Here is a 15575-nt window from a genome sequence, read left to right as displayed (position 1 = left end):
AATGGAATGCGTTATTTAGATTATAATTTCAGCCAAAATTTAGTCTCCGGGTCCACTAGTAAGGTATATCCTCCCCCATCACAAAGCACTAAACCCTCCACCAAACAAGGGATAAATCACTTTTTAAAATTGTACGAGATAGTTAAAATCTCGGGGAAATTGTTTGGAATAGACCAAATAGATCTTTTCATAAATTACGTCACTAACAACGCTTATACCTCGCTTTCAAGATATTGCTATGGGGGTAATTGCCCCCGCAGGAGCGCAGCGACGAGGAGGCACTCATAGCTTCACGCATATATATTGGACTGGAATCTCGAATCTTTGCGTTTTTGTTTGTAATTTGATTTCCGGCCAATTAAGTGTTCCGCAAAAATATGGCGGTAAATTATACAGCGGTAAATGTTATACACATTTTCATATTACGTTATATGCTATTACCATTATTATATATTACATTTCATTAGTTTTGATTTAGCATTGAAAAGCTGAAACGAGTGTTATAAATGCAAATTATAGAAAAAGTATATAATTACACCATAACACGAATTACAATATTACTTTTGCAAATCAAAACAAACAAAATGGCAGACTGGTTATATGATGAGCTGATTCTTTCGTCTTTGACTGGAAAAAGTGTTTTGTATGGCTAATTTTGTTTTTTGTCTTTAAAACTGAAAAAATACTGTAATTTAGTCAGAAGTTCATTTCAGCAATGATTTCAATTCTTTTTCTGGAATCTTTAAAGAAGTTGCTCAAGTTTTCAAATGTACATTTTGTTGATATTTTTGTTCAAACTGTAATTTATCTTTGTCTGTTATTTTATTAATAACTACCTTTATTGTTTATAGAACTTCTTGAGCTTTAAAGACCATTATATGGTCGTAACTCAGGAATGTCTTTCTTAACTTGGTAAAATAAGATACCGGCAAAGTACAAAAAAGTAGAATGTATGCATATGAAAACAAACTTTCTTTTTTGGTCTTCAAAATAGATTTACCTCATTAGAGTGTTTTCACTGTTTGTTCAGTGTGGTATATCTATTTGGAAAACCTGAAAAAAGTTTGTATAGGCGCACATTCAACTTTGTCAGTTGTGATAGCCTACGTAATAACTTGCGCTCCAGTAGTTTGGTAAAATAGCTCCAATTCTGGCTTTGCAAGTTAGGAGGGACCTTCCCGAAGGCATTTAACGGTGGTTAGACTAGGCACACAGACAGTCATACAGAAACACCATGAAGTGAAAGTATATAGCTATAAACTCAAAAAGTCTAGCTTCCTGAAGGCACGTCTCTTCATTGTCTGCGCTGCGATCATCTTAATCCCTTAATGGATTCAATCCTTTCAGCTTGGAGAAAAGATTGCATCATGAAAAAGTACTATGCACTTTAAAAAAAATTAGGTGCATTTCAAGATTTCTCGACTGTACGTCTGAATGGACCACAATGGCATTCCTTTATTTTTCTTTTGACCAACAACATAAAAGATTTTGCTTGAGAAGTGCAATCACAGCGTAGGCGAGTGGAGTCCGGGCCTTATAGCTAGAATTGGTTTCTATTTCGCCCTATTTAAGATGGCGCAGAACTTTTTGATCAATTCTATCCGCAGTATCCTCTTGACTATTGTTTATTAGGCAAAGTAGCAATAGAGAATCAATCAATCAATCAATAATTAAATCAATCAATCAATAATTAAATCAATCAATAATCAAATCAATTAATTATTCCTGATTATTTTTTATATTTCAATCTTTAAAGCATTAAAAGCTTTATAAATCTTTAAAGCATTAAAAGCTTTATAAATCTTTAAAGCATTAAAAGCTTTATAAATCTTTAAAGCATTAAAAGCTTTATAAGTGCATGACATGATACCTTTCAGTGGGGGCATTTAGTGAAAGCTATGACTAGTTTATTCCTAGATGAGTTCATTTAAGAAGTTTACTCTATTTAAATTAGGAACACTTGAACACTTAAGGGATATAATCACCTTGGTAATAGATTCAAAACGAGGCAGTCGTTGCACTCTAAATAATTTATGAAAATTAGAAGCTTGATGTCAATTTTTTCAGGCCATCTTCCTCACTAGTTCAATTTTTTCGAGAGATAACGAATGAAAAGGCTTACTTCTACCTTCGACGCCTTCGACCTCCACAAATGGCGACTTCCGAAAAAATAAAGAAGGCACTTAAAAGCCTTACGCCTTTCGTCTGAAGTTGACCGACAAATGGGACTTATTCATTTTCCATCTGTATCAGAGACGCGTATACCCTTCTTCTATTGGGATTCTATTTAGGCTTCTGTTCATCCTCTAGCGAAAAGAGTTTCTTATAGGAAGTGTATCTACCAAGGTCTGCGATACAGACTATCATAAGAACTTTTAAGCGAATACGAAGGAAATATAAGAGATAGAAATTTTAATAATCGAATAATTTCTTTCGTAGTATTTGTTTCTTTCGTATAATATTATAAAGTTCAAAATCTCGATTTTACACCAAGGGTCTCTAAAAAAATAAGTTTTATTTTCAATAAAAAATTTTGTCACAAGATGATCAAAATATGGCGCGAAAAAAAATGAAAAATATTGGTTAATTTTTTAAATACTAAAATGTACCACGATTGATCAGAGTGACGTTTCAGTTTGCGGTGTTTGTAGAGTGGATGGCGGTGTGTCTTTCAAGACTTTGATCTGTTCTTTCAGTTGTTTCACCTGAAAAGTTTAAAAAATGGAGTCTGAGAAGTTTGCAGTGATAGATTTACAAAAATGTTCCTTCTAAACTATTGCCGTGTTAGGCACACGCCTTGAACGAACCTTTAGGTAATTACGTAACCACTACGTAACCTCAGGAAATAATCAACCAATAAAAATCAATATCGACTCTAACAGAAATTCTCGTTTATTTTTAGTTTTAGCCCTTAAACTGTTACTAGTCACTGTTTATCACCTTCTTGTCTTAGCTTCCTCATGACTTCATCACTTTGTCATTTTTAGGTTCTAACCACATTTACACCACAGCTATTTTAGTTTTTTTTAGGAGTAGGATTTTATTACGCACGGAGCGAGCGTAAGCGAGCGGAGTGCGACTCTTTTGGCAAACGCATGCGCGTAAGCAAAATTTACAAAATTTCAATGATATGCGGGCCCTAAAAATGGAAATTCAGTTTTTTTTCACGATTTTTTTCGTCTAGCCGCTATTCAAACATGTTTAGCCTCTGGAATGGTTCAACTTTGAAAATTTCGTGAAAATTAGCGTTTTTAAGAGAAGTCGTTGCAGTGTCAATCTTTCGCAAATTTAAAAACCCACTTTCCCTTGGAAAAAATTGACGTTTTTTGGTTTTTTGGGACCCTTGGGGTATAAAGTACCTGTTGACCGCAAAAATTCCAAAATTTGCGAATTGACCGTTGATAACATTAGGGGTAAAGGGACCCAATGACGTCACGGGTTTGGGAAAAACTTCAAAATGCGAAATCTCGAGTTTGAAGAGGAGTTGGGAGGTCGTTGACCCCTCAATCTATCGGGAATTTTACGGGGAATGAGATTAGAGGGTTTATAAGGCTTGAGTAGGACTTTCAAATTTGGCTGAACTTTCAGCCATTTTAAGTTGATGACGTCATCAAAACAAAAAAAATGCGATAACGTGAGATTGGAAAGGAGTTGGGAGGTCGTTGACCCCTCATTCTATCTTTAATTTTATGGGGAATGAGATTGGAGGGTTTATAAGGCTTGAGTAGGACTTTCAAATTTGGCTGAATTTTTAGCCATTTTCAGTTGATGACGTCATCAAAAAAAATGCGATAACTCGAGATTGGAAAGGAATTAGGAGGTCGTTGACCCCTCATTCTATCGGGAATTTTATGGGGAATGAGATGGGATTGGAAAGGAGTTTGGAAATGGCTAACCCCTCTTTAGATCGGAAAATTTATCGAGAATGCAATGAGAGAGGGGTGTTATGAGGCCTTAGGACGACTTTAAATAAAAATTGGTTAACATTTGGGTAAGCAGCGTGAGAAAATCAAAACTAAACAGCCGAAAAGAACTGAACTCTCGAAATAAATAATGGAAAAGCGTTAAAAAACTATTTTTTGATGAGCTCTTACTCCATTCTTTCCAAAAAGTCAGTGAAATTAAAACTGATGAAATATATAGAAATTATTACAAAACTACTCGACACACACGTGACACGACCCAAAGTAAATGAATTCAGTTTTCGGCTCTTTCGTTCGTTTTGCGAAAACCAAACAGTTCTTTTTATCAATGTATGGATAAAAACTTGAAATTCTTTAATACTTGTCAAGAATATTTTCCATAACAAAACGAGGGAAATTCAATGTCTTTTTCTTTGATTAAACCATAAACCAGGTAAAACGAGGGATTTGTGTAAAAAGTCTCTTGTGTCTCTGCCAATCCTCCACACACCACACAAAAAACTGTGTCTTTGACTTTTCAGCATCAATTCTTCAACAATCAACACTTTTTACTTCGAAAATTCAACCCAATTAGTTTTTGTTGCAAAAATGTTGTTTCAGACCATTCATAGCTTTTAAACCAGTATGCATTTTCTCATCTATGCATCGATAAACAAAAACATCGAAAGTGTTATCAATCTGATAGAGAAACTCATTAATGAAGAATTTCTTCTCAATCGAAAAAATTCAATACATCTTCTTTTTCTGTGTTTACTGTAATGTATAATAATTTCACATCTCTGAAAAAGCTGCTGCATTTATTTTGAAGCTTCTGGATCGACAAAATTTTTCTTTATTTTGATGTGCATAATTTTGGCGGGAACTTCGGTCGAATGTTTTTGTTCGAATCTAAAATTCGAATCTAACAAGATTTTCGAACAAAAACATTCGAAATTATAGAGACCCGGAAGTTATTTTTCATTTTTTAACTTTGGAATTTTTGCTTCCTTAGCTTTCCGAGTTATTATTGATCTTCTAACTCGGGAAATAGTTGGCTCTATAGAATCCCTTTCGCTTTGCGAACACGAGACTCGTTCTCCGTGCGTAACCCCTTTTACGATTGATATAAATAGGGATAAAATTTTCTAGATCATCAGACAAGTTTCACCTTGTAAATATTATAAGGGAGGAACATTTTATCAAAAAAATGTACGTTTTACACTTCAACTTTACTTTATTTTTTTATAAGAATAGTGTACTTTGGACGAGGGCCAAGTATTCTTAAGAAATTGCCAAAATTGAAGGTGAAATATTCTTAACGTATTCTTACTTTTTTAGACTTCACTTTTTTACAAATATGAGAAATGATCAATTTGAGAGTTTTGGACTTTTGAGTGAACATTTGGGTTAAAATTAAATTTCTTCCTCAAAGCTTCAATTTATCTCTAACAAAGGAAGCAGTTTTTCTGTTAACCAAATACAAAATGACTGTATTCTTATCAAATTCCAGGGGCGGTGTGACACCCCTGCAAAACATGCACTCGCAGGGTATGCTCCGGAGTCTTTTTTGTCGCAGCTTGTTTTTAGCCTACCCGGAGTTGTTTTTCCGGATCATTCGTTAGTGTCATTAGATTTATTTTACTGACTTAAAGTCCGCGGTAAATATAAGAAAACTGTTTATCAAGTCGCGTTACAGGAAGCGTGAATTCGAGTCTGTATTTTAGATTTTGTGTACAAAAGCGTTTTGCAGGCCTGCAAAATTTTGCAGAAAGACCTGGATGAGGTCAAAATGCAGGGTTTGCCCGGGATTTGATGTCTGTTAGTGTCAAAACGTTAAAAGTCAAGACTCGTCAAACGGCTTTAGATGCTTGGAGAAGAAAAAACAGAATAGACAGTCCTGATTTTATTTATTTTGTCGCAAATTCTGAAGAATTTGAAGCCTGCACATTTTCGATCTTCTCCAAATTCGTCATCTGAGGGCTGCCATCAAGGTCACCTCAATGTTTGTTTTTCTTCTTATGGTTATCTTCTGAAATCCATTGCAACAAGGAAAGTCAAATCTGTAAGGTATGTGGTATTTTTTTCTATTATTTTTCATGCCTGCATGTTATCAATTATAATCTGATAAGTGCAGGAAAAACTGCTTCCCTTCCCCCTCTTTCTCTACTTACAGTATTTGCCATTTGCCTATGGCCTATGACTTGTCATAATTTTTGGTAATCAACAAAACCACTTGTTGTGTGTGGTGAGTGAGTGGTGAGTGAGTGGCCAATCATGAAATATTTATAAGATATTTGATCAATCGGGGTACGTACTTACTGTTTGTTTGGCCAATCACTCTGGCTAAGAAAAGGTTGACGACAGGAGATGAATTTGTGGCAATTTAAGAGGCAAAGGGACAACCAACCTATTGTGGTTTTATTTTGAAATAAGAGAAAAAAAATATTATTGAAAATTTTGTGATTCTGACCTTGACACCCTAATGTTTTTAATATGTTTTGGCCGGTTAAAATTTTTTTCTGGGGAGAGAAAAAGATCTGTGTGGGTTTTGTTTTTCGCACACTATTTTGAGGTACACAAACAGATTGTATTTGACTATGTTTAGTTTGCGGGCCAGCACTTGCCAGTCAAGTACTGGTCATAAAAACTGCACGACAATCTTAAAAATGATTTCTCTATTTTGTTTTAGTTCTCTTCCAAATGGAAATTGCCTGTACAGTTCCATTTCTCTCCATCTTGTTGGCAACAATTCTTTGATGGATACACTTCGATGCCTTGCACGTGTGCAGAACTTTTCCTGAATTGTAAGTATTATTCTCAGAACCAAACAAAAAAACCCATCCAATAAGTTTAGAGATTGGCTCAGTCATGAAGCATTACGGTTGGCGGTTATCCACAGTCAGCCGGTTATTATATCAGATTAATTTCATTGGTTGTCCAGTTGTTGTTTGACTTAAATTTTGTTGTTTTGTGTTTGTTAAATATGTAGGTGTAGCTTGCAAAAATCCTAATTCCCTCTTCATTATATACTTTCAGATTAGTTGCCATCATACTGTCCAGTAGCCCCTAGATCAATGGATTATTTTGCACCTTCACGTGGTTGGTACGAAATCTTTGTAAACACTGACAAAGTCTGTTAATAAGATGAGTGAAACCATATTTAACTTAAAGGAAACAACAGAATGGAATAATTCAATCAAAATTATTATTATTATTATTATCAATTTATTTTCAGTTGGTAACAACGATGATGTGTGTACCTAACATTTAATTTCTTGGAAGTTTTTGGATTCAAAATTTTCCCTGTAAACTGGATATCAATATTTGTCATGTAATATCATCTCTGGAAAGTACATCTTGATTTGATTTTGACATGTAATTGCCAATGCAAATGAATTTGGATGCATAATGTATATATATAGTATAAAATTTATAACATAACAACTGAATTTTGATACCAAACATAAAACATGCTGCATTATGTACATAATGAATAAATGAGTTTCTGATGACATATGGTTTGTTTTCAATTCGGATTGGGGGCTTTTTACCCCTGTTACAGGATTCTCTGCTTGATTTGGCAAACAGTTCCAAACGAGACACCAGAATGGGGCTAGACTACAATTTCAAGATGAACCAACTATAAGAGATTTCAGCTTCAGTACAAATTCTAGTTTTGGATACTTTAATGCATCACATTAATCAATTTTTTTAATGAAATACTCTTTTCTTGAGCAGTCTGAATAAAATAGTTTTGCTCTTTTTCTCTAAATTTTCTTGAAATGGCAAAAGGCTTTTATTATTAATCTGCTTGAAATTATTTAAGTCACCTTTTGGCAGCAATAAGATAAATAAATTTGACACAATAAGAATCAAAATTTTATTAAAAATTTTTAGACAGTTTGGTAAATATTATTATTATTGTTATTGCTATCATCACGATCAGATATAGATTTTTGTATAATTTATAATCTTTTGTGTGCTATTGTATTATTTGGCTATCATTTTTCACTTTTTTGTGTAAAGTTCAAAAAGTTCTTTAAAAAATTCGTGATAGTTATTATTATTTTTTTTTACACCTCCTTTCTCTTTCCTTCATTTATTCCATATTTTAGAGGCAGTGGCAGAGGCAGATTTTAGTTTTACCAGCTTCATTTTGTGTTTAATTGAAATGAATTTTAATTCTTTATCTCTGGTTCATGGTACATTGGGCATAAAAAGGTGGCTGTTTTAGCCAATCTAGAGGGTCGAAATTCAAAAATTTTCCAACCATGGTGGGCCCTCCTTAGACACTATATATACCTGAATCACTATATATAGCTTATTCTTTTTTGCAGGGTATCCTAAAAATCCTACATACGCCCCTGAATTCTGTGAAATTTACCCTAGAGGGTATTCTTAGGGTATTCTTACGATTTGGCCAATTTTCACCCTGATATTCTTATAGAAGATATTCTTATAAAAAAGCGTGTACTTGTCTCAAGTTCATTCTGCAATCTTCTCTCATCTGAGAAACTCCTATCTGATCATGAAATCTAAGTAAGTTCAGATGGAGGCTCGGATTCGCTTAACCACACCTCTCGAACTAAAGCTTTTCGACATGCTTATCTTTATAGATATTCATTATCAGACTTATCTTCAGGGAACCCATTCTATTGGCTTGGGAATAGATTTCTATTAAAGAAACAATATCCTTATGATTGAAAACAAAGGGTTCATGATAGTGTTGGGAGCAATTTGAAATCTCATATCATTCTATACGTAAACCACACGTATGAAAGAAAGAAACAAAGGTATTACCTGGTACTGATATTTCTCCACGATTTGCACGACTTGCTGTTCGAACTTCTTCAGTCGACGTGCATGTCGTTTTTTCGCTTTCTCGTACGCCGTAACTAGAGCACCGTTAGCTCGCTTCAAGTCCGATATATACTCGTTCGTCTGTTTGTGACGAATCTCGGAATTTTTGGATAATGTTTCTAAAGTATCAACAAGTTCTTGGATACGTTGTTTTAACTTTCGTTCTCTACGCGAAGAATCTGAAGTTTGAATTTCCTCAGTGGAAGAGTATTGTTGATTACTACTTGTCTGGGTGCTGCCGCTGTGTATGGAGAGTGTTTCGTCCTCCTGAAGAATGATACAAAATAGATAGAAAGTGGTCGAGATACAGAAAGTAATGCACTGCGAACATAAATAATTTATTTTAGCAGTAACTGATTAGGCTCTTTCGTCTTGAAACAATTTTTTCGCATGAAAATAGTTTGACCAAAATGTTACCAATGGCCAACAAGCTGAGTGTCTTTAAGAATTAGGATACCTCAGGGGGTACAGCTGCAGAAAAACTTGACCCATAGCAGCTAGGGTGGTGATGTCTGATTTTAATTAAAAAAAAAGTCAGTAACCAATACTACTTTCAGTGAAATTTTTTTTCTGAAGATCAGGGTTGATAACCTATTGGCTGGTACCCTGCAGCAGCAACCTTCCCTCTTGGCAATAGATATCTGAAAATTATCTTTAACCCAGGGCCAGTATTTACCCACCGCTTAATGGGTTGAACGTTGACACTTACCATGACGCTGAACTGTCCTTTCCTTTGAGCGTCTTTCAGCATTTGTCTCCTTTTCTTCAGTTGGTCTTTGACCTCCGATTTCAAGTGTTCAATATGAACAATATATGCTTGCTCTTGAGCATCTTTTGCATTCATTTTCAGTTCAAGAGCTCGTTTCTCCTTCTCCAGAAGATAAATATTGTGTTTGAGTTCAGCACGTTCTTCCTTCAATGCCTCCATATCTTCTAAGATGACTGCCATTTCCAGGTTCATGTTAAAATTACGTTTTTCTGAACGGTCTGTCGACGGAAGACCACTTGTGTTTTGAGGTGGATCAAAATATTCGTTCACCGACTCCAGTTTTTCGTTTACCGTCGCTTTATACGTGTTCCGTTCCGATTTTAATCGTTTTATATAATCGCGTAATCGATGCTCCTCGTCTTTCGATAAAGTATCGGTACATGTCGAGTTCATCGAGCTACCCGTACTCGTACGACTTTTGTAGCTTAGTTCATCGTGGTCAGCAATCGAGGGGTTTTGTGAAGCATTATCGTATTTTTTATCGAGTTGTAATAAAATATTTTTGGCTTGCGTTTCCAAATCTTTCCGTTTACTATGATAACTTTTCAAAATGTCTTCATCTTCAAACCCGATATGTGAGCTCGATGATGCGATCGAAATGTTCGATTGAGAAGATTTCGTCGATGTCATCGATTTAATCGTATCGAAATTACCGACTACTCCGATCGCTTGGCAATTACGCGAGAAAATATCGGCTTCCGACTCTTGCAACTGTAACATGACTTCGTAAGTTTCGAGCAGTTCCTCAGTGTTCTGTAGAGCTAAAGACCACGCTGTGCTGTTCGATTCGTATTTCCCACACAGCAAACTCAGGTTTTCAGCATTTTGTTTGCTTTCCTGTAAGCTGAGATGGATTAAGTTTTTTTGTGCTTGCAAGTGCGATAGTTTACTCTCCAGACGCTCTACGTTTATCAAACCTGAAAGCAAAAAAAAAAACGATGTATTTCAAAAATTGTGTTATCTAGCCAGTAAAAGATCAAATATTACCCCCAATCCAATAACCCGGTTGAATCCCGAAAAGTACTCTTAAAAGATCGGTGAAAAATGATACTACTCAGCCGCGCACCACTTATCCACAGTGCTACTTATCGAAATTCAATTGTATTGCAATGAAGACTCAGGCTTTCCATTTAAATAGGGTACCTTATCGGGGAAAACTTCGTCGGGAAAAAGTGACGAAATTTCGGCCAAGTGACGAATATTTTTCCCCGAGGAAAATTTTACCCGGCCTTAATGCACTTACCAAAACCAGCAAGTGACGAATATTTTACCCCGACGAAAATTTTCCCCGACTACGTTTTCCCCGATAAGGTATAGAATGCTAAACTCGAGAACGTGAAAGCAAAAAAATGTAAAATGTAGATAAAATATTATATGTCAATAAGAGAAACGTCGGGACATTTAACATGCATTATGTGCTTTCAAACATCTTTGGTTCACACAAGACCATTGGTTTGCAGGTACCTTCTTTAGTTCTCTCTTCGATTTCGGCGACAAAATGATTGGCCAAGTGTTTCAAGATGGGATCAACTGAAGTGTAAGCCATCAGCGTTTGTAATAATTCTTCTGGAATCTTCCCTCGCACATTGCGTACCTATGTACAAAGAGTGGTATAAAGATATTACTCAAAATCGAATGTGGCTCTTGTACATACAAAAGGGTATCATTGCTAATGCTTAAAATTCAGTCCTTTGAAATATATTCTTTTTCATGACATTTGTGCTGAGAAAGTAGAATTAACAAAATAATACGTCCGGTAGTCTGTACAAATACCCGACATCTACGGATAGTCTTAATATTCATCAGCGTAGAGGTACTACGAAACGAGAAACGTAAGACTCGTTCTGATACAGAGTAGGAAGGGGGAGTAGTTGTTTTATTCTTTGTTAAAAATGACGTGTAATGGATGTTAAATGTTCTTATAAAGTTTTTTGTCCCGGTGAGAGCAAGCGAGAAGTTGAGGCAACTAAGACTCAACAGAAGTATCGCTTCAGACCAAACAGGTGTCGATTATAAGATTACATTCATAAAGTCGCTTCAAGCTGATTGACTTACCAGTGCTTGATTGAGGACGTTTCTTTGTGATTCGTCACCGATGGAGGATCCCAAATCACTGGAATCCATCTGCTGTTGTTGTTGTCTGCGTAGAGAATTCTCCGGACTCACCGTGTAGCCTAAAAAATCGAAAAATTCCAAAATCAAGCCGACTATGACACCCTTAGCAGCTCTAAGAGATAATCAGCTTTCTTTAAAACATAAAAGACGTAGTTTAGTTCTAGGTCAGGTTGGAAATGGGGTATAGTATTCAGCAAAGTTACATTAGGGACATTATCAACAAGGTAAGTATTCCTTGGAAATTCTAATGCGGGGACTATGAAATGAGACTGTTTATCATCAAGTACCTTTATTGTTGACCATAGCAAAAACTGAAGAGGACGATTGAGTTGGAAGCCGCCCTAAACTGCTGTTGGGTGAACTTCTCGCTTCTGAATGTGAACGTTTGTGTAGCGTAGGAGAGCCTGAAGTCATACTGTTCGAACGATGCGCGGGCATAGTTGAGCGATCGGCCGCCACGCTAGAGGAGCGTTGATGAGCGACAGGGGATTGCGACCGGTCGATGTGAGTAGAATGGGAACGGCGATGGCCATGGTGTGGTGAGGATTGAGTGTCTGAAGATGATTTTTGGTCCAACGAGTCTGCACTTTCTTGGATTGATCGAGTCTGTAAGAGATATGATTGAATTATTGTTACTGATTGTAAAAATAGATTTTGAATAACAACATTGATATTATGGAATCTTTTTAGGGTAACTTTTCATCACTTTGTGACAAAGAGTGGAAAAGTTGAAAAATGATACCGACACAAAGAATTGTTCCCTTAAGGGCACTCAAAAAACGCTCATATCAGTTAAATCTGAAGATAGTGTCACTGTCCAGAGATCAAAAGAAAATTATGATCATGATAATATTTCACCTTCTTTTTAAGACGTTCTCTTTCTTCTTTAAAAGCGATGTTTGATGTTTTCACCTCGTCCAGTTCTTGTTCTGATTTTCGTAGTTTCGATCGCAAGTAACTATTCTCTTGTCGCAACTTCGAAAATTCCTACAGAAAGAAATGGAAGAGTTTGGAGGTTAGAATTGACGATTTTTTCTAAACCTAAACTAAATTTCTTTGATTTAACGGTATATCCTTCTCTTCCATGACGGCTTTGTCAAAACCTGCATAGGTAAAGTTTTTAGAGAATCTTCAATTGTGACAAATAGATCATTTCTACTTCCATAACCAGAACTTACAGAGAGTTTTTCAACAGCGCTTAAATTAGTTGTCGATCCGAAATTACGTCTCGTAGAGCGAGTAGACACACCGGATCGAGTTCGGCGTAGTTTACATTTCGTTTCCGGTGTATCTCGTGTTTCACCGATCAAAAGTAATTTCTCAAAAATGTTCATGGTAGATCCTTCGTCATCATCCTCGATAAAACTCAATGGTTTCTCTGTTTTGAACCTAACCGAATGAGATCGTTTCAAGGGACATTTTTCATCGCTAGCATTTGAATTCTTTGTTGATGACATCATCGATTTGGGACGAGGATTCGTTAGTTTGTTGATCCTCTCGATAACGCTCAAATTCGAAGAAGATCCACACTCATCACTATAGAAATTCGATAAACTCGATTCAGCTCGAACGATTCGATTCTCGTTGACATCGGTTATCGATTGTCGGGCCGATAGAGCCAAATGGCCGGAAAGAGCCGAATTGGAGATAGCTTGACCATAAGAATCTAAAGCGGAATGGTAACAACTGCTTCCACTGCTTGAAGAGTACTCGGAAAACGAGTTCTTCTTCTTTCTTCGAGATTTTGATGCTCCACAAAAGAGCGATAACATATTGTAACCTTTACGTCAAGTGAGGCTCAAATCTTCCAAATGTTACGATGTTCAATTCTCACACCGACGATTAAATTAAATGAAAACCATAGAATGATCAATGCCAATTAATTTGTATTTATCAACAACAGTTCTCTGACCAAAATGAAAAAACAACTCCAGTAAAATAACAGGTGATATTAATTTGGTTTATGATAAAACCCTTACTTCACTAAGAGTAAAAAGTAAGTGACAGAAAGAGGATTGTCAACTGTGTCCATGAAAATATGTGCTTCTAAAAGTGATGAACAACAAGGAAAGAATGAACTAAGTAAAGAGACAAAAAGAGGGTTTGCCAACCAATCCATTGGACACACTCGTACAAAGAAAACAAGATAATCATGTCAAATGAAAGGAGGCAAAATGAAAAGAAGAAAATTGATGTCTCAGGTATACGGATATAAAGATATCAGTCATTAAGTAAACAATAACAAACACGAAAGGAGAATACCAGAAAGGATTAGCAATGTTGTTGATATGTAAAGGAGATTGAAGAATGCACAACAAAAGGTCAACTGTGCGTCTGAGCGTGAGATACCGTGAGAATTTCCCATGATATCTTTTTAAATATTTTTCAATTTCATAGCTGCGATGATGTCGTCTTTAGATTTGAAGGAAGACAGACTAAGAAATAGTTTTTCATGGGCTATCTCTATCTTTTGTCCTGTAAAGTGAAAATCAGAAGTTAGGATTTTCGCTGACACCAATAGCGATACTATATGAAACAAGTTGAAACAAGTCAGAATATAGGATTCATTTTTGTGGCACCATTCTTGAATCAAAACTGATCCTTGATATAGTATTGAACCAAATCACGATTGTGCACAATCAAAGTATTCAAAAACATATTTAAGCCTTCGTCAGTTGCTGCCAAAATATAAACAGAGCGTGATTTGTCGATTCGAAATGGGAACAAATACATCACCGATGTTAACAAGGTTAAAAGGGATAAAATAGTTAATGGGAGAATTTTTGTACCCTCTTCATTTACATAATAACTATTTTACAAAAGATTAGAAAGTCATCCATAGAATTTGCTGTTTTAAAAGCTCACGCGAGGAAGGAAGTCAAGATTAGAAATAAGGGATTTTCTGATTATGAGAAAACAACACGACACTTATACAACACAAGAGCAAGGTTTATTTATTTTGGTTTACGTCGATTGCCTCTCTCTCCAAATCTCACCCTCAAAGATAAATCCCTTTCTATTACAGTGTAATCTATTTATGAAAATGACATATAAAGCCTCTTCGTATATGTGTTTGAGATCAGCCTGGTTACTTCACAATGTAATACCATCCACCATGTAACATTCAGTCTCAAAACACACAGACTCAGACTGTAAGTAGTTAAAGATCGATAACCCGATTCGAATCCTTTTTCGGAAAATGGTCTATTTCAAATGAAGGTTAAAGAAAAATGAGATTAGTAGTATCACATACCTCTTCTCCGTGGCCAGCATTGACGAAACCTTGAATGCTGTTCTCTTGAAGCTGCTTTTCCACTAAAAGAAAAAAGAGGTCGGAAGAAAGATGAGCTAGTCGTCCCTTCAAACGTTTTAATAGCAAGTTTATGTATTTGTGCTTTTGTGACGGAGACGGTACTAGCTTCTGGTTTGTCTAGATATTACCGAGTTTATGTATGTGTGTTTTTCAGCGACGGAGACGGTAAGGTTCTAATTTGACTAGATCATGACTAACTGAGGACGACGGTAAATCAGCACTTTTACCGTCCTCGATTTTGCGGGTCAGAAGTGCGGGTTTTTCCAAATCGCTTCAGTCACTTTACCGTCCTCAAAAGTGCAAATACATAAACTCGCTATTGAATGACTGAGGACGACGGTTAATTAGCCCTTTTACCATCCTCAATTTCGAGGGTCAAAAATGCGGGCTATTTCGAATCGCTTCAGTCAATCTGCAATCCTCAAAAGTGCAAATTAATTTACGCTCTGGTCTATCGACGGAGTTGGAGGAAAGATGAGCTAGCCGTCCCTACAAACATTTCAATATGGGCGAGGCGGCCACTTAATAGCCGTTAGGGTATTAGTTAAGTAAAAAGACACGTGTATAAAAGGGGTGAGAGACGAATCTAATCATTCTTATGGTGGATAATAAAACT

The 15575-nt window shown here is 36.0% G+C and overlaps 1 protein-coding gene across 6 annotated transcripts in view; it reads right to left on the bottom strand.

Annotated features, from left to right (window-relative positions):
* Positions 1-2427: 2427 nt before the first annotated feature.
* The window catches only part of LOC136820802 (colorectal mutant cancer protein-like), a 41074-nt gene continuing 27926 nt past the window's right edge, over positions 2428-15575 (bottom strand). For all 6 annotated transcript variants that reach the window (XM_067077030.1, XM_067077032.1, XM_067077031.1 and 3 more), the window contains 8 exons: positions 14900-14961; positions 12505-12633; positions 11934-12252; positions 11587-11705; positions 10996-11125; positions 9472-10448; positions 8703-9029; positions 2428-2705 (listed from right to left, as the gene is read on the bottom strand). In XM_067077030.1, coding sequence (XP_066933131.1) covers positions 2619-2705; positions 8703-9029; positions 9472-10448; positions 10996-11125; positions 11587-11705; positions 11934-12252; positions 12505-12633; positions 14900-14961 — 2150 coding nt within the window. In that variant the 3' untranslated portion in view covers positions 2428-2618. The remainder of the gene's footprint in view (positions 2706-8702; positions 9030-9471; positions 10449-10995; positions 11126-11586; positions 11706-11933; positions 12253-12504; positions 12634-14899; positions 14962-15575) is intronic.

This window comes from Clytia hemisphaerica, unplaced genomic scaffold (genome assembly GCF_902728285.1).
Source record: "Clytia hemisphaerica strain Z4C2 unplaced genomic scaffold, Clytia hemisphaerica genome assembly, whole genome shotgun sequence".
NCBI classification, from domain to species: domain Eukaryota; kingdom Metazoa; phylum Cnidaria; class Hydrozoa; order Leptothecata; family Clytiidae; genus Clytia; species Clytia hemisphaerica.
This window is presented reverse-complemented; position numbering and strand designations above follow the sequence as displayed.